Source organism: Balearica regulorum, chromosome 1, assembly GCF_011004875.1.
Source record: "Balearica regulorum gibbericeps isolate bBalReg1 chromosome 1, bBalReg1.pri, whole genome shotgun sequence".
Classification (NCBI taxonomy): Eukaryota; Metazoa; Chordata; class Aves; order Gruiformes; family Gruidae; genus Balearica; species Balearica regulorum.
The window spans coordinates 90,813,453-90,832,311 of record NC_046184.1 but is presented as its reverse complement, the minus strand read 5'-3'; the positions used below and the strand labels follow the sequence as shown (position 1 = coordinate 90,832,311).

Here is an 18,859-nt window from a genome sequence, read left to right as displayed (position 1 = left end):
CTCTTAGTTGAATGAATTATTCCTTTAGCTTGACTTGGACAGGCCTAAGTCTTTATTGCAGAAACTTTTAAACTCCATGCCTGCTAAGATCTCTACGCCTTTGTGCCTGTGACCCTGATGAGACAAGTAAGGACTATAGGGATTTCTCCACTGATTTTTAATGCCTGAGAAGGGCTTGAGGATATAGCTCTAAACGAACAAGAACCCAAGGTAACTCTGGGAAGGGGCAGCCACTGCGTTTGTCCCTGTCGAATGTTATGACCCATGCTCCTGGAACAAGTTACACAACATACTGGAATGAATGATTAAACATGCCTTTTATAAACACCTGGAGAATAATAATCCCTCCACTAGAACAGGTTGCTCAAGGCCAGGTTGGATGGGGCTTTGAGCAACCTGGTCTAGTGGAGGGTGCCCCTGCCCATGGCAGGGGGGTTGGACTAGATCATATTTAAGGCCCTTCCAGCTCAAACCATTCTATGAGTCTACGACTCTAATACCATAAAGGAAGGAAAAAATAAGTGATGTACTTGTGGCAAGCACATAGCATGTCACCCCAGCCTCATTCCCTTTTTTTTGTAGGATATCTGGCGTAGCAGACAATGAGAGAGCAGTATGTGTGATGATGTGATATATCTTGACTTCAGAAGGCCTGACAGTGTCTTGAACAAGCTAAGAGAATATGGTGGATGTCAAATCACCATCAGGATGCTTCAAAGAGCTGCAATCAACAGATCACTATCCGCCACAGATGAAGATTTTAGTGGGTTGCTACCACAGTCCGCTTTTGTGCCCTGATCTCTTCAAAACTTTAATTAACACCTTCATGATGGAACAGAAAGAAGGCACCTGACTTTTTGCAATGACACTGAGTTGGAGACCAGGATCATAAGCAAACTGAAGAAGTGGTCTCCATGGAGAAACCAACCAGATGGCATTCAACAACAGTGAGCACAAAGCGCTACGCTCTGGAAGGGGGGAAAAACAATTAATGCTCAAATACAGAAGTGGGGAATGAGCTGCAGACCATGCTGCAGACCAACAACAGAGGGTTAGAGAGCAGCAGAGAGACTAAATAAGCAAAAGCGTAGAGGCGCTCTCATAAAAAAAGTAAATCTCTTCTCATTCCGGGGTTAGGTAAGTGAAGCATGATATGCAAAACACGGCTGGTACTTTTATCTGCATGACTGGAACTAAACTGGAACTCTTGTTTTGGTTTTGGACAGTAGACTTAAGGAAACATGCAGACAAATCAGATAGCAGTGAAATACATATGACATAAGGGTTGGAAAATACGACCTGCAGGTAGTGAGCCTGTTAAGTTGGACTAGAGAGGTCTGAGATGCAGGGATTAATGGACTTCTAGCAGATAAAAGGTAGTTTTGAGGAAGAGGAGGATAAATTACCACCATGTGTCTTGGAAGGACCAGAAATAATTGGCTGCAAAATCAATTTGGATCATATGTTAATGAAAGCTTTCCAAGTGCAAGGAGAGCAAAATAATGGCCATGCACTGGCTATGCAGGCACAGGATATCTTCAAAACATACATGTTAGGGGAAGCCACTGTATAGCTCATCTTGTCTCACTGCATGGGGAAGGACCAGATCACTTCTTGTGGGTCCTTCCAGCTCTTTGCTCCTCTGATCAGACCCCAACAGGAATATCTGGGACCGTGAACAGAAAGAGTGGCCATTACACCCCAACTGAGGCAGCATGAAATGCTTTGAGTGAGGTGGTGGCTCAGAGCAGTCTCCTCGTGCTTTCACCCCAGTGCAGAGAACACAGTACCAGCATCTGGTAATAACTGAGTTGAGCAGAGACAGCTGCCTCCAGTTCAACCCACTCTGCAAGCAGAGCTGCCCACCTGGGTCAGAAAGATAGAAGAGATGGCCACAGATACACTAATGAATCTTTTAGCAGTGAATGCCTACTTTTACCAGCAGAGTTGGCTTTTAGTTTGAAAAGGAGGAAAGACTTATAAAGGGGACTTACTTCTACTTTTAGCTATCACGCTGTGATATTTTTTTTTAAGTATCATTTCATTACCCCTCTTTTAGACCTCTGCAATATGCCCCAGCTGAAAGTGATCCCATCAGTGGACATACACACGTAAGCCAGAGAGGAAAAGGGTGGATGAAGTAGGCTGCCTATGCAGAGACCGGTGCTGGCTTACAAGACAGAATTGGCTCTCCCCTTGGAAATACTAAAGGACATGGGAACACACATTAGAGTCCCTCTTTATGTGATATACTCCTGCAGCTTCAGCCAGCAGAGTTCACTGAGCAGAGCTCACTCCAGGGAAAGCTGATTTTCTCAAAGAAGGAAAGGATCTGCTCCTGGAATGCAACTCCATTGGCCTGCAATGATCTACACACAGTGAATCCTTAGGATACGCCAAAGCACATCTACTTCTGATCGCATTGTGGACATGGAAGTGGTCTTCTCTATTTACAAGGGCTCCAGCACTACTCCAGTATCTGCCTACCTGTTAGTCTCTGATACAGATATCCCATTTGTTTCTAGGGGTGACAGGGGCTGGGGTTTCACAGGGGCTATACAGATGAGGGAGTTGAACCAGAGGAGATTAAGGACTTGTCTTTGGTGTACAGCGCAGTGGGGAGCAGAAATACCCATGGCAGCAGTAACTGAGCAGAACAGGAAGCCTGGGCACAGCCCTAAGGCAGCCTATTGCTTCCAGGGCATGAGCAGCTATCACTGCTGACAAATCCAGGCATCACCAGTGTGTGCAAAGCTAGCAAGGAGTCCCTCACCCTGGCTTGTTTCCGTTTCCCTGGGCCTATTCAAAGGGAATCACTGACCATCATTCCAGAAATCCTCCTGCCAGATTACCATGCAGATCAGTTGACCACCCCATTACTTAATGGTTCAGAAGCTGCATTTTCTTTTATTTATTTTTACATTTGGGATGTCCAGAGCTTCACATAGCCAGTTTTTAAATTTACAAACACAAAACCAAGAGAAGTAAACAAACTACATTAAATAAATAAAACAAAAAAGCTTAGCATGACTCAATATCCAAACTCCTTTCATTTGTACTAGCAGCAGACTATTTTTCAGGCAGACAACCCGCAAATCTGAGAATAATAATAATCAATATGAGAAAATGATACTCAGAGAGGAAAGATATTATTTTCTAACATATACTATTTTCTAATGAATTACTTTTATTAGTTAAGATTATTTAAAATGAATTATTTATTAGTTTTGAACTAATAAAAACATGGTTTAAAATTATGAGTCTAACTCTTCCAAATTGTAAAGGATTTTGTATTTATATTTTGCTTGGGGTTTTTTTAATGAGATGAAATTTAGTTTTAGAAAACTCAAAGCTATGAGTTTCACCTAATTACAGGATTACAGGACCTGGGGCTTTAAAAGTAAGCATGATATTGCAATGGGTCTTTTGCTAAATCTGTGGCAGGCCAGATTTATCCACAGATACCTTGTTTACAGGCATCCAGAGTTTAGGTGTGCCAAAACCTGAATTTTCTCATCCTCAGAAAGGTGGCAGTAGTTCAGAGCTGGACACCCACACGTTTAGCTAAGCTAGAGAACTCAATTTCGCTGCTTAGGCCCGTATCTAATAGGCACAAATAAAATTAATAATACATGTACGTGGCTCTAAAATTCATTTGCACATGTGTTTTTCTGGACAGGTAAATGGAAATTGTATGCTGTGAGGTTTTACCAGCAATAAACCACTTACAGCCGGTTAGCTATGCATCGCTACAGTGAGCAGTGAGGCAGGGTACACCTCCAGGGCTGGCGAGGGCATTTCACACCGGGCATTCCCCAGCAAACACTCAGACAAGCCAGGAGAACTGCTCTTCACACTGCTGGTGGTGGATTTGGTGCAAGAAGACAAACCAGGAGCCTTCTGTCTCGCTACGCTTGCATGTAAAGCATCACCTCTGACCATACGTCTGGACTTCACCTTGCAGATAAACACTCAGTATGGTAGTTAGCCCCAGCTTGCCAAGTAATACCAGCAAAAGGAAGAGTCCCTTCATGCATGCATTTATAACCAGAGCGATTCAAACATTTGCTGGGGGAAATAAAATCCAGAGCCTTTTGGGTTACTACAGAAATCAGGAGAAATAACAAACTCCTGCCTGAATGGTAATGTAGAAGCCGAACATACCTGTAATATGTATCGAACACATTCATACATACCTATCTATCTAAGCTGCTCTATAAATATTTTAGATAAATAGGCAGATAGACAGAATGGCGTGAAGATTAAAAGCAAAACAAACCAAAACTGAGTAAACTCGCTTGTTTGGTATTCTGGTCTGGACAGGATGGAACAAGTAAACTCCACAATGCCCTTCCCTGTAATCAGTGAACTCCTTAATGTGTTTACTCTCTATTATACCATGAATGCAAGAAGACAGATAGGACAATGCTGCTTAAGATCGCCAAGTTACTAGTTCCCTATAACACATGCAGGAGGAGGGTAGCTAAAAAAGGAGAGGGCAACATAAGGTACGTGGCAGCTACGTCAGGTACCAGGTTTCATGTGTGCCTAGCGGCACCGCACCCTGCAAACCAAGGACCCAGCACAGGAAAACCCAGGAAAATTAATTCCCCAGCCTAGCAAACAGTTGACAACAGAAGGCTGAAAAACACAGCGCAGTAGCTTGTTGACACAAGAAAAAAGAAAAGAAATCTGAGGAAGGAGGAGGTGAAGAAACCAGAGGGCTGTCTGGAAAGAGAGGAGGCAAGCATGATGTTCTGACAAGTGTCATTATAAAGAAATGCTTTCCCCTCAGCGCCAGAATAACCAGAGCCAGGTTTGCATTACACTAGAACATGTCTTGGCATCATTGATGCCCCCTGCTCTGTCACTGCTTTTGAAAGGACAGACTGACAGCAGAGTAAAGCCATGCTGCACCGCAGCAGAAGGGGACAGTCCTGCTGGGTCCTGTTGTCAACTAAAGGGACTGCTCACCCCTGGCTGCCATTGCAAAGTCCACAGGCTACTGACACTGGGGTTTCTCTAAGAAAGATACAGATCCCTCCACCCACTGTGTCTTTTCTCTTTGCTCTCTTCTCAGGCACGTTGCTTACCTTGCACGATCAAATAAACCTGGGAAGTCTTGGGGTGATGCTGTGTCTGCACTGAACACGTATAGGACCCCTCATCATAGACATCCACTTTCTGGATCCGCAGGCTGTATTCCAGGGGGTTTCTCTTCTCCAGCTCTACTCGAGGGTCCAGGGACCACTTGTCCTCTCCAGCAAAAATGATGCCGGAACGGTTTAACCAGGCCACCTTGGAGCTTCTGTCTTCTACATAACACCTGCAGAGGATGAGAAAGGTGAGGGGGAGATTAACAAACCTCTCCATCATCTCAATTTTGTCCCCTCCCTTAACTACTTTGCTCAGAAACTCCATAGCAGATTCCTGCCTTGCCAGTGAACTGCAGCATCTCCTCACCATTGCTGTCCCATGGCCATGTATTTCACAATGATTTTTGGAAGGGTTTCATCCCTCTGACATATAAAATGGCTTTGTGGAAAGAGGGATTCACTCCTCAAACACCCCCTGCTAACACACGCACACCCTTGCTGATGCACATCTGCCCGCTTGTGCAGGCAACCGCAGATTTCGGGCTGAAAAGGAGAGGCTGTGGGGGTGTCACTGCCATCCCTGTGACACACACAGCATGTCCTGTGAATGTCCCAGTTGAGACAGGAGAGGAGGAATGACAGCTAGGGACAGCAGGCAGAGGAACAGCAGCAGGACCAGCAACTGGCACGTCCCCGATGGCCAGCTGCTGCAAGGCAGAGGACAGACTAACCCTATTGCAACTGCATGACAAGCATTTTGCTCCTTAACAGAGGGCAGTGAAGGTGCTGCGAAGACAAATGCATTTTGGCCAAAACACCTGCTCTGTATCACTTCCCACCTCCAGAAAGCGGTTTGCACAGAAAAGATGAGGAAATGCCAACAAGGAGGCACATCCTGCTCGCTCTCAGCTGTGTCTCATTCAAGAGGTCCAGGGCTGAAGAAGACATGGGGACACAACTCCTCGTTCACCCTGGCAGCCATACCCACCAGGCCCAGGCTGAGAGGGTTTGCCCTGCAGCAGCTCACATCATGTTTGCTCTGTGGATAAACAGGGAAGCTCAGTCTCCAGAGCTGTTGCTCCTTCACCTCTCAGAGCTCTGCCCACAGCCCCCTAGCATCCAAATAACCCAGCACCTCTCCCCACCAGTATTCACGCATGTGTTGTATTTGAGAAAGAAAAGAGAGAGGATAAAGATTATTGCTTCAAGATAAGACAAATATTTGACAGCAGGCTTTCATACAGCCTCTTACCATGGGTCAGACATTTTCCAAGTTCCTCTATTTGAATGCATTTCATTCGTGCTGCACTGCAGCTGCTGTCCCTTGTGATGTGACCCTACCATTGTGGCTGGCACCTCTCACCTCCTCCCTTTTAGCACGCCCATGAATGCTTTCTGAGTTGTTCTGGGGTTACTTGTGGGCAGGAGGAAAGCCAGGCTGCGTGGGCATTGATAGGAGGCACGCCATGCTGCTGGCCAAGCTGGAAGCAGCTCTGTCTGATCCCACAAACATTTGCTTTAGAGAGCAGCCCAACAGAACCTGGCCAGCACTGCTGCCGTCCAGCCAAGGGAAGGGAGAGAGAGTTCACCCCTCAGGCCAGAGCCCACCTTCCTGGCCAGGCAGGCACTTGCCCTGAGGTGAGCTCTCAGCTGTGATCTGTGTTTTGTTTCTAAAAAGCTGCTCTTTGTAAAAAAGAAAGGGGCAGGGGAACCCATGAGCAGCCACTTACACGTAGAAACCAGCACCACGGTGATGTGGGTGCCCCAGTTCAGTTGGCCACCCCAGGCTGTAATCACCAGCGACAGGAGCTGTAAGCAAGGACCCGGGGAGGGAACTGCCCTGTAGGAACACCCAGAGTGTCTCCAGAGCCAGCTGCCTTAGGGTCACCAGCCTTCTTGCACGCACATTTCTGCATAGAGTGGTAACGGCACTGAGAATTGGGGGTTAGGTCTTTTTCAAAGGTGTTCAAAGCCCCTCTCTGCACATTTTGGATTTGTGAAAATCCCGAGGGGGATGGCGGTGTGAAGCTAAGCAGATTGACAGCTGAGGCTGAAGTCAGTGGGAGCTGAAGTTTCTCAGTCCCCGGCACACCTATCAGTGCTGCTGGGCACCAGCCCCATCGGGCTGCTTTCCACACCTACACCGCGGCACTACGTGATACAGCACAGCACCCTGGGGCTTGCCCCACACCCAGCCATTCCCCGCCTCTGCTTGGAGGTAGCAAAGATGCCCCTGCAATGTCCCTCGGGTCAGTAACGGCTCAGCGACACGGTCGGAGCAAAGCTTTGTCCTCCCGCTCCTGAGCTGTCATTCACCCGAGGAGCCTCCCTCCTCTCTGCCAAAGTGAAAATGTGTCTCCTAACCTGTCCTACGCCCCCAGAGGTCAGCCCTAGGACAGTGGTCAATAGCTACAGTCACACAACCTTGCAAGTGGCCCTGAAATAAGTTAGTAGGTGCTATCGAAATAAAGCGAAGAAGAAAGGGAAAGGAGGAAAATGGAAACAGTAAGTGAAATGGATTTGAGCTGCTCTGTTCAGCATACCTGTTCCTCTCAAACTGTCAGGGAAAATCAATGTATGAATGTGGAAATTCCAAGTCCTGGCGCACTCTGAACATGCATCCGCGCGGATGATGCATCTCAGTGTGTCCGTCTGCACACACGCACCCTCTTAGTCTGCCAGAGATGCCACCCAGCTGTATGGATCACGCTTTAATAAGGATTTATGGTGATGATTTTCACAGTGTAATAAGTGCTAATTCAATACTAATAGAATATTAAATGGCACGTTAACTGACATTTTAACTGCAATGCAATAGGAGCATGGCATCAGCAAGATATCAAATGACTCTTATCGTTCACTAATAATCAATAATCAAGTTCACAGAGACAGTCAAACGCTTTTCATTAGGCTTATTGAAAGCATTACCATCAGCATCAGTGAACGCTAATAAACGATCTGCGATCCATCCATTTTGCTTTTCCTTACGGTTTCAGGTTTAATTTCTTGACATCTGCTGATGCGCCTAACAAGAGGACCAGCTAGTGGTGACGGTCATGCCTTGCACGATCACTGCAGGGACTCAGGAACCATTGATATTAGCACCAATTCAAACCATAGACACAGAAAGACAAAAAATTTTGCTGCCATGCCCCTTGAGCCCCCCTTGCCCTCTTGCAAACAAACATAGCAAAGTTTAGCACCTGAGGTGTTTCAGCGACTGCACCCCATTTTTAGCTGCTACAGATGTGTTTCCAGTTCTCATGCAGTGGCTAACAACGGCATAACAACCAGCTGGGAGAGAACGGTGGGAAACTGGACGTGGAGAAAGGAACCTGGGCCATCCTCATGCGCCTCCCTCAGCCTTGGTTTCCCCACGCACAAAATGCAGACGATGGGGCCGAGCTGTGCCGCAGGAGGGAGGGGAGGGGGTGACGCTTTTGCTGCAGGAGAACGCTTTGGGACCTTCAGCAGGAACCGTCGCCTCAAACGGGAGGGAGGGCTGCCCACCGCCATTCCTGGCTTCTGTATTTCAGGCCAGAAGGGGACATCTGGCAGCATGCAGGCAGGGGGGAGGGCAGGAGCCGGGAGCAGGCCTCACTGCTGGTCCTCCCTCCTGCCATGCCTCCCTGCCTAATGCGCAGCGCTCCTGCAAACCTGCCTTCGTTGGCTCCGAGGGGTAGGGGAGATGGGGTACTTTTCCCCTTTGTGAGAGCATTTGGGCTTATTCCTACAGATAAGTGGGAAAGCGAGTGAAGAAAAGGAGAGGGAGGCTAAGGCATCTGCATCTCCCCTCCCAGCAAACACCAAGGCTGGACATCTCGCCACCCGCTCTGCCTCACTCCTCTCTTGGTGCTTGACTCCCAACCCCACCGACTCCCGCTCCTCCTCCTGCCATGGCACTGCCGCACAGTGCATTGATTTCCCAGCGTGTTGCTGTAATCTCGTCGCAGTTGATGTTGTGCCTGTCGCTCCAGCGGCTCTCACCCCTAAGCTTTCCGCACTCCCTTCTCTCCGGCGAACAGACGGGCATGCTGCTGAGGGGCGGCATTCGGTCGGTAAGCCCTAGCACGGGCTCTCGAGGCTGGAGGCACCACTGCCAGGGTGAGGGCTGCATGGGGGGAGGAGAAGGATGCACGAGAACCAAGGGCTCACCAGAGCTATGGGGATGCATTGGGGTATTTTATTGCCTTCATGGGGGTCTCTTTGGGGTAAGTTCAATGGTGTTTGGAAGGGACAGACAATATTTAGAGCCTACAGTGATGAAGAGGCAGGAAGGAAGCCCTGTAGGACCTGGTGAAGCTGCTGTTTAAATGATTACTTCAACATGGTGGGGATTTTACAGCATTATCAATGATGTATTGGGTTGCCTTGAACCCAGGATAATTGTGTGGAGTTTTTTTATTGTCGCTGTAATTCCAAATAAATAAATTCTTTTACAGCAGACCCAAGCCCACAGTTCTCTGCCAGAGCCTCACTAGTGAGAAGAGGAGAGCTGCTAGGTTTAAATGAAACATGGTGTGCTGCATCACCAGCAAGCCATAGGTCTTACCTCATTTTGGGGAAAAATAAATAAATAGTGTAGTTTCAGACTGCATCTTCTGCCCTCTTTCTCCAAAGCACATTGTGGCGACAGCTTTCTGTTCTAATTCCCACACTCCTCTTTAATCATCTTTTCTCTGTTAACCCTTTGATCTCCTGTAAGACAATCTCTGTGCAGCAGAGGCCAAAACTCGGCAGCCTGCTGCGCACGCAATTAAGCACCTGGAACCCACCCCATCCACCCGCCAAAGAACACGACCCCCTTTCGCCAGATGATGTCACAACCCTCCCTGGATCAGATCTCCCGCCTTCCCCTTGGCTCTGTGATGAGCCTGCTCTAATCTTCTCACTTCACACACACTCGCAGGATCCAGCTAACAACTTCCCCCGCTGCCCTCTACCCCCAGCAGCAAAATGGCAAGAGGGAAAAGAGAGAGGGATCAAACATGGCTTGTTCGGCACAAAGCAACGTCAGCTCCCGGCTGCCAGCTCTGAACGTGCAAGACAAATTCTCCGTTGTGTTGCAAAGTATGATCTTGGAAAGCTAATGCGGTGGTTAAACACAATACCGCTTGCAGCCTTGCGAGGAAAGCTTAAGGCTAACTCACGCTGGCACTGTTTTCTCTTCTCGTGCTCTACAGCCCTTCCCTGCATGGCAAGCAATGCGGTGACGGTCAGTCAGGGGAGCAGGAAGAGCCTGGCCCCTCCGTTATGCCCCAGCAGAGACGTGGGCAGCGAGGGCTAAGGAGAGACTGCAGGCATGCCAGCCCCGACCATCCCTCACGGGAAGGACAGCCCAGCCAGACCCCGCAATGCCGCTGCAGTGCCAGACCCTGCCAGCATTTCAAGAGCAAGGGCAGCGCTGCCGCTGCAGCAGCCAGCTCCCTTTCTCTGGTGTACAGTCCCCACCAGAGGAGTACACTGGCACATAGGAGCACATAGTCTGGAGGAGTAATGTAGGTGCTGTTGGCCCTGGGTGCTTCCCACAGCTCCGGGCCAGGCTCTCCTCAGCAGGAGATGCTGCAGAAGACAGCTACAGCTGAAAATAGCTTTATCTCTACAAAGACAAGGGCCCCCTAAGTGGATGGCGATGGGAGACTGCATCAACCGAGCGTCTAAAACCTCCTTTCAGCCAAGCACGAAAAGCCTTACTTTACGAATCTGAGGTGTTGCTCAAACTTCTCCTTCCTTTCTCCACTGCTCCTGTCTTTCCCCAGCCTGGTCCAGCTGCTGCTCCTCTCCTGATGTGCCACAACCTGCAGCAGGGTCACTGTTCAAGAGCGAGTGCTGTGCTGAAGCAGGACTGATTCCCAAAATGTGGCATAAATAGCTGCTGAGCCACCACTGCCAGCATGATAACACAGGCCCTCGGAGGGATTTAGAAAACTGCTGCTTAAAGCCAGTCCTGCGCTGGAAAACTGGCAGGAGGGGGAAACAGCCGCATCTGTTCAGCCCACGCTCTCTTTCAGCCCTATTATGCTGTGACCTTGGTCGTCACACCTGCTTGCAGCTCCCTGGGTACCTCAGCACTCAGGTGACAATTTTGGGCCATCCTCCTGTTAGGGCAGTGCAGGGCTGATAGGATGCCTGCACTTCTGCTGATCCTCTTTAGTAAATGCCACTTCGGGAGCGTGAGGCTAGGATGGGCTCCTCGAGTCAGGGAGCCCCGGCATCCACCGGCACGGCCAGCTCTACCTTATCTTTTTCAGAGATGTACTTCATTCCTACTTAAGCCCAGTGCGTTTGGCAGGGGGTACCCTCCCCCTGCTTCGTATAGCAGGCTGTTCAAAGTCTTTCTGCTCTGCTGATTAGAAACTTTTTTTCTAATTCTAAGTCTAGATTTATTCATGGCTGGTTTATATCCATTCCCTCTCACGCCAACACCATCCTTTAGTTTAAATAGCTGTTCTCTCTCCCAGGTGCTTATCTTCCAGCATGTTCACAGAGAGCAATCATATTCCCTCTCAGCCTTCATTTTGCTGGGCTCAACAAGCCAAACTCTCCTAGTTTCTTCTTGTATGATAGACTCTCCATTGCCCTAAACATCCCAGTAGCCCTTCTCAGCACCTGCTCCAGTCTGAATTCCTCTTTCGTGACCAGAATACGTACCCAGCTTTCTAGATGAGGACTCCCCAGTGCCTTGTACAGAAACGTTCCTATCTCACTCTCTCTCCCATCAACTCTTTTTAATGAAAGCAAAAAGAATTGCAACCAGTGAATATGACTATCAGTGCAGAACTGCTCATGTGCTGTGAGCATCCTCATCTCTCAGTCCATGTGATATGCGTGGAAAATGAAACCCAAGGGAATTCACCAAAAATACACCATCCTAGAAAGACAGCTAGCTGCATGGGCTCTCACTAGCAGAGACACAGCTGGTCTCACATGGGTCTTCTTTCTGTTAAAATGACTATTTAACAGTATAGTTTCCCGTTTGTAGAGATAAAAACAGAAATCAAGCCCAAAATTGTAGTAATTGTTATGCCTGTACTCTCCCGGGGTGGATATAACTATATCAGAATAAGAGAACTTATACTGCCATGATTTATTCCTGTTCCCATCTCCTGGGGATCAGTATACCTGCATAAACAACTTCAGTCCACATCCATTCAAGCAGAGGTGCCTTCTTTATAATATCAATATGAGCTGCTATGAAGAAAGTTAACTCCATCCCAACCAGATCCCAGTACAGTTTAAAACTTGAAAATACAGAAAAAGCCTCAGACTGAGGTATCCAACCACAGCACCAGGTTTTCCTATATCCCACCAGACCTGGGAAAATCCCTCCATTTCTTTACAGTGTAGTCAGGAAACCCTCGGATGGCTTTTTGCCCACTCTGAGGTGCACATCTGGAGTGACTGTTTCCAGTTACAGGGATCCCGCCGAGAAGACTTGCTCCCCATGTGTGTGCAGAGAGGCTGAACTGCTCGCTGGCTGATGCTTGCAGAAATGCCAAATGCTCTGACAGCTTGCATCAGGGTCTTACACCGTTGGGAGGATGAGACTGCTGAGGACACAGACTCTGAGCTCCCTCTTTCGCTTTTGGGTTAGCCGAGGACTCGTCAGTGTCTCTTTTCGGTCCAGCCAGAATCCTCACTCTGATCTTGATCCAGCATGATTAGGCGATGCTAATCAGCTATTGATCACACGGCCTTTGTGACATGTCCAACCAAGAGCATATGCCTTGCTCTGCTGTCCGCAGCTTCCCGTAGCATCATGGGGCTCCTGCACCATCAAAAGGGGAAACCAGGGAACAGCAGAGATGATGCAGTATGGCAATGGGGAACATTGCCAGATGGTTTGCCTTTTGGCTTAGGACCCTGTGCTTTTGCCATCACAAAGACACAGGCTGACATTTAAAAAGTACCTGTGGTCACATAGGAACTGAAGTTCACTGAAAGGCAATAGTAATTAGTTGCCCATGTTAAGCGGATATCGGCTTTTATACCAAATTTGTAACAGGACCAGAAACCAAACAGCTACTGCTGAGTTTTTGCACCATTAGGCCTTTTTTTCTCGTTGAAGGATACAGCAAAAATAGGAATGGGAGCAATAATATGTCCATACAGACTATAATCCCCTTTATTTTCCTTCACAAGCTTCAGTACTGGAAACCACCTTTTTATTCTACCTGAACCCCCAGTGCCTTGTAGGTAACTTTTGTGTGGTCACCACTAGGTAACTCCAGAAAAGCTACTTCCAAACTTTTCCTTTTAATTTCTTCTAAAAAATTAAAAAAAAAAAAAAAAAAAAAAGAACAGAACTGTGTTTCTGAGATGTGATCTCCTCCTCTGACAGGAGGGGAGGGAGGGTTCGGCTGGGAAGTCCACGTGACTCTGTATCTGGTAATTATCCAGCCGCAGAGGCAATCTGAAACGTTCTGTGCTGTCGCGGAGAATGACAGCACCTGGAGCTCCAGCACCCAGATAAAAAGCAGAGAGACAATCGGGCAGATGGAGAAAGGCAATGCTACATCATGGGGCGGCAAGGAGGGGGGAGAGAAAGAAGGGGGTAGAGTCAAAAGCTGGCGAGAAACATCAAGGCAGTCGGCACAGCTACTGGAGAATGAGATAATGCCATAGATTAGTAATGCAAAGGGCAGCTCTGAAAGAGAGGGAAACAGAGAGGGAAACGGAGTGAGGGCAGGTCAGGAGAGAGCGGGTGCAGAAGAGGGACAGTGCGACCACAAGAGGGAATGGGAAAATGGTGCTAGAGCGAGCTCCAAAGCATTTTGTATGCTCTCGGGTCCCTTCCTCCCACCCCAGTTACAGGCAAAAAAATGCAGAAGGTATTACCAGAGGCTGTCACAGAGCAAGGGGGAGATTTGCAAATCAACTCCTTGCAGCTGAAGAGAGACATGGCAATGCAAATAGCACTCTCCAGCTTGTGGATTCCAGAGGTTTGCTCAGGGAAGGGGACTAAAAAACTTAGTATCAGAATAATTAGAACTGGAGCTTTGGGGCATCACCTCATGTATTTTGTATGGAGGAGAGGTGAGAAGGAGGTGCACTGACTCTCCCTCTCACAGCTGCACACACAGAGGCACGTGCAAGCCTGCAAAACAGTCCATGTGATTGATGCCATGGTGCCATGGCCCAATTCCAAAAGGCAAGGCGCCACACACGTCGTCCCACGCAGCCACACGACAGCGTCAGCGTGTGCCCCTGGGGCTGTTGCAAACGAGAGGCATGCCCACAGGACTGGCAGCAGCCCTCGACAGGTCAGGAAGAGCTGACTGCCAGGTGGCCCAAAGCCATGTACCACCCCTGGGAAGGGTTCTGACGTGGGAAAGTACAGCCAAACAGACAATCACTTCAGGGCCAAAGGCTTGTCAGGGGCTGCTGTTGGCCACCAGCCTCAACGCCTGCTGGGGCAGTGACCGAGGTATTGGCAGTCACCAAGGGACCTGCAGTGGCAGCATCTCGCCATGGAGGCACGAGGAACTAAGTGCCCAGATGTCCACACCTGAACGTCTGGGGAAGAAAATGGGAATGATAGCAGCAGTGAAGGGGTATCACAAGGTCTGAGCACTGGACCACGTGGTCCAGTGACCACCCTCCCATGATGAGTGACAGAATTTTCCAAGAGAAGTGGAATCCCTCCTAAAAGGACAATGTAAATCACCATCTACATAATTGCATGATCCTTCCAGCCATAAAAACCTATTAATCTAGCCCCAAGGAAATCTAAGTTGGCCTCCTCTCCGAATGACAGCTTGCATTCCACCTTGTAAGTTTGTACTCTGCCTTTCTTATCCCCAGGCATTTCTCAACCCCCTGCCCCTTTTTTCTTTTTTTAAACTCATTAACATTCTCATCTTGGTGATACTTTCTGGCTGAGAATTTCATCAGTTAACCATTAATTGGTACAAGGCTGTGAAAAAATATCAGATTTAAGTGTTACGTGAAACTGGCAGGTGTCTCCTCTATTTTGTACTATATGAAGTTGTTCCTTCCAATACCTGAGGAGGATGCTACCTGAGACACAGGAATGCGCTTTCTATTTTGTGGACCCTAATGTCCATTTCATCTCATACTGCTCCCTCTCCAAAAGGGAAAGAGAATATCGCATGTGAAGCACTAGCCCTTGCCCTGGGTAGGTGGGAGGGAAGGATCCACACCAAGGAGAAATTAGTCTTGAAACTCTTTGGAGATGCAGCACAGAGTGGGAATGGGAGCAATACTAGGAAAAATAAGACCTAACTTTCCCTTCTTTTCTGAGGTCATGAGAGTATCAGAGGTGGCTCAATCAAGTTATCATCTCCCCCTTCCAAGCCCTGCCCTCGGGCCTCCAGCCACTGTCTGTGAAGGGTGGCATTTCGGGATGAATGAGAAAGCGGGCCCATCCTGCCTGCTCACTTCCAGCTGCTGCATTTCAACGAGGGACACCTCCTTGATGTGCAAACACTCTAGTTATTATTTACAGCTGACCTTTTCCCTCTCCAGCTCCCGCTGCTGCAGCACCGCTGGTGGAGTCAGGGCTTGTAGAGATTGCGGAGACGATGTGTAGCGAAACATGTTAGCTTCCCTGCCTGTGCCAGAGCTGTCATCAGTGCCACTGTGGATTGAGCTGCACCCGTGCAAGCAACAGTGGGAAATGTGAAGAAAAAAGCCTAATGTAGACAAAGCCTTTGAGGAGCTTAACCCCTCTTCCCCTTTTCCATCTCTCTCCCACTTGAAAGCAGAGAACAGCTTCTGAGCAAGACACACGCTCTCATTTCCATATCTAAAGCCAGTCCCGAAATACCATCGTGAAATAATGCTCTCAGAGAGGAGACCACGAAGCAGATTCCCTTTGAGAGATTCTGCAGCTTCTCTTTTTAATTCCACCCAAAAACAACTGCCACCAAATACCGAGCGCACCTGGACTGGTGCAGTCAATCCCAGGCACCTTGTTACCAGAATGATACGGGGAAATTGGAGGGAATTCAGAGGCAAGCAACAACAATATCCATCAAGGGCTGGAGAGGGATCAGCATCTAAGGGAAGCTTAAAAACATTAAATATGTATAACTTGACTAAGAGAGGACTTAAAAGGGACATGTTGACAAGCTCTACCTCTTTGGAAGCTGAAAGCACTGAGGGAAGAGAGGAATTATTTAGCAAGATGCGTAGGGATCTAGAAAGGAGTAATGGGTCAGAAAAAGAAGTAAGTTCTGTTCAAACTTGAGGAAAAACTTCTTGTCATCTACAAGTGCTAGTCTTGTGGAGAGTCTCCCAAGGAAAGCAAGGAAGCCCCTATTGTTTCATACGTTTAAAACAAAGTTGGGCTGAGGCCCCAAGGATGTTTAAGCTGCATAGGGAACAGCTTTACAGTGGCTGCAGGGAAAACAAACTACAATGACTTATTACTTTTACCACCAAGCTGGCAGAGTTCAGCAGTATGTCAGGAGAAGACAACTCCTCTCGCAAGTTTCTTTCAGATGAAGCAATGTTTTTAGCTATTTTCACTTCACATACAGCTAAATATTTCTCAGCAAGACCTTAGGCCTCCTTATACCGTACTAGAGTTAACCGGCACAGGCATGGTTTTGTTTTCATAAACTGGATCTAACCATGGACAGGTTAAAAACTACTGATACAAAGACTAAAAGTCTTATTATTTCCAAAAGCCATTGGTATATGATTGTATACCCAAATGTGCTGTGAGTAAAGCTGTCAGGCACTGAGAAGTTGCAAGTAAAGCTTGATTTTTCAAAGCGCTTAGTGTTGAAATTAAGACCAGATTTGTCAAACTGCTTTTGGGCCTACCAGCTCCAAACTAAGACACAAGAACCAAATTTTCAAAACAGAGTTTGGCACAGTGAGCTCCTTTACCAATTTAGCCGCTTCTCTTGCTGCCTCAAATGACATACTTTTGAAAATCTGTCCCATGGGTGTTTTACAATCATAGAACAAAGTGCTGCAAACTTCAGACTCGCATGCTGTATTTATCTTCTGTGTTGAAGAACTCCTTCAAGTGGAAACCACAGCAAAGCTGTAACAGCTAGGCAATGCTCAACTCCACTTTCTTTCCTTTACTTGCAGCTTTGCTAAATTTTGCCTCTCTCCAATGCCCCACTTTTGTCCACCATCAGGCCTTGCAAAAGGAGGCATCTCAAAAAGACTTGCAGGGAAGGTAGAGAAGAGAAGCTGCTGGGAGGGAGAACTCCCAAGAGCTTTGATCTGAGCTTACTTTATCCCCACATGCACGACATGCCTTGCAGAGGAGGACATGTTTATAAATAAATAAATACCAGAGGAGAGGAGGAAGAGTGGAAAAAAAAGAAATGTCAAGATACATTTGATGGAGTTTCTGTTGTTGGCATGAAAGCCAGGAGCTGGCTTAAAACCTCATGGTTGGAAACAGAATGGGAGGAAGGTACAACTCCTTGAGAAAGGGGGGCAGGAATAATTCCCACAGCTAGATCTCCTTGCCATCCTACTAATCATAGTAATATCTTGTGCTGTCTTTCCTCTGAGACCCTTGAAGGACTTGGTCTTGCAAGGCAACTCAGCACATGCTGAACATCAAGCAGTGTTTTTGTCAAAGGGACTAAGCACTGTAGAACTGGAGCTCTCGCGCTTTGTGGAGAAGTATGACGATGCCAGTTTTACGCATATGGGGAGACATTGGAGAAGGAAAGGTGGCGCAAAGTCATACAATGAAACGATTTAGAGCCGGAAACAAAACCTAGCAGCCCTGACCTGTCTCATATGAAACTTTGGTGTGTATTGGTTGCATGAGGGGGCAATGATGGCTGCAAAACAGCCTTCACAAACCCAGGTGCCACCTCCAGGCATGCCTATCTTAGCACTATCGCGAGAGATTGTGCTTTTCTTTCTCTCTAATTGCAATCTGCCCAGGCACATGCGACCAGAGCAGAAAGCACTGGCTAAAGCACAAGCTCCTTTTCCCCACGGTTTGAAGGCTACTGGCTTGGGTCACTTAGCTCCGTGCTCTGGAGCCTGAACTCCAGCCCGGCTACCGAAGGCAGTGCAGGCATAACCACAGGGACTGCTCTGACTGCTTCTGCACCTTCTGACCTGCAGTCTTCTGCCACTGGCAAAACAAGCTGCGCAAATTGGCTGGAACATAGAACATAAACCCTTTTCATATCTTAGCAAAGACAATGTTGCTTAATCCTACTGGAATCATTTACCCAGGGCTATCTTACCAGGATCCACTGACATCCCTACCTCTTCTCCCAAGAGCCTGCTGTGAAACAAAACCTCTCCTCTGCACAGCTTATCCACCGATAAAACATTTCCCCACAGAGTTCCCTCCTGTACAGCTGTCTAACTGGTAGTTTAGTTTCTGATGCAGCTGGGTCTAAGGCTGCTCGCATGGGCCTTGGCTTGTCTGAAGATTCCTATTTCTGTTCTTCTGGCAGATCACTTGCTCTAAATAATTTCCAGAAGTCCAGTACTGTACGGAGAGATGCCAAACTGCGGCTTCGGCTCGCATAAATCAAGGGTCAACAAGGTGCCACTAAAATAAATGGGGAAGCCTAGATTTACCCTAGATGAGGATCAGCCCTGCTTCCTTGCACCAGACTCTAAATGAATTCATTAAATACAGCACTTCAGTCTGCTCAGCTAAAAGCAGCTCCAGCTGGCAGGAGGTTTCAGATCCAGGGAATGTTTAAAAGATGAGGATTTGTAGCCTGCTCTGAGTTTACACTTGGCTAGAGGTATACTCTCATCAGCCGTGCAGGGGAGATGACATCATGCCCACCTAA

At 47.8% G+C, this 18,859-nt stretch overlaps 1 protein-coding gene across 5 annotated transcripts in view; it reads right to left on the bottom strand.

Moving 5' to 3' along the window:
• Positions 1-18,859, bottom strand: part of LSAMP (limbic system associated membrane protein) — a 1,022,906-nt gene that overhangs the window by 162,820 nt on the left and 841,227 nt on the right. For all 5 annotated transcript variants that reach the window (XM_075765473.1, XM_075765451.1, XM_075765461.1 and 2 more), the window contains one exon: positions 5,094-5,326. In XM_075765473.1, the coding sequence (XP_075621588.1) occupies positions 5,094-5,326 (233 nt within the window). The remainder of the gene's footprint in view (positions 1-5,093; positions 5,327-18,859) is intronic.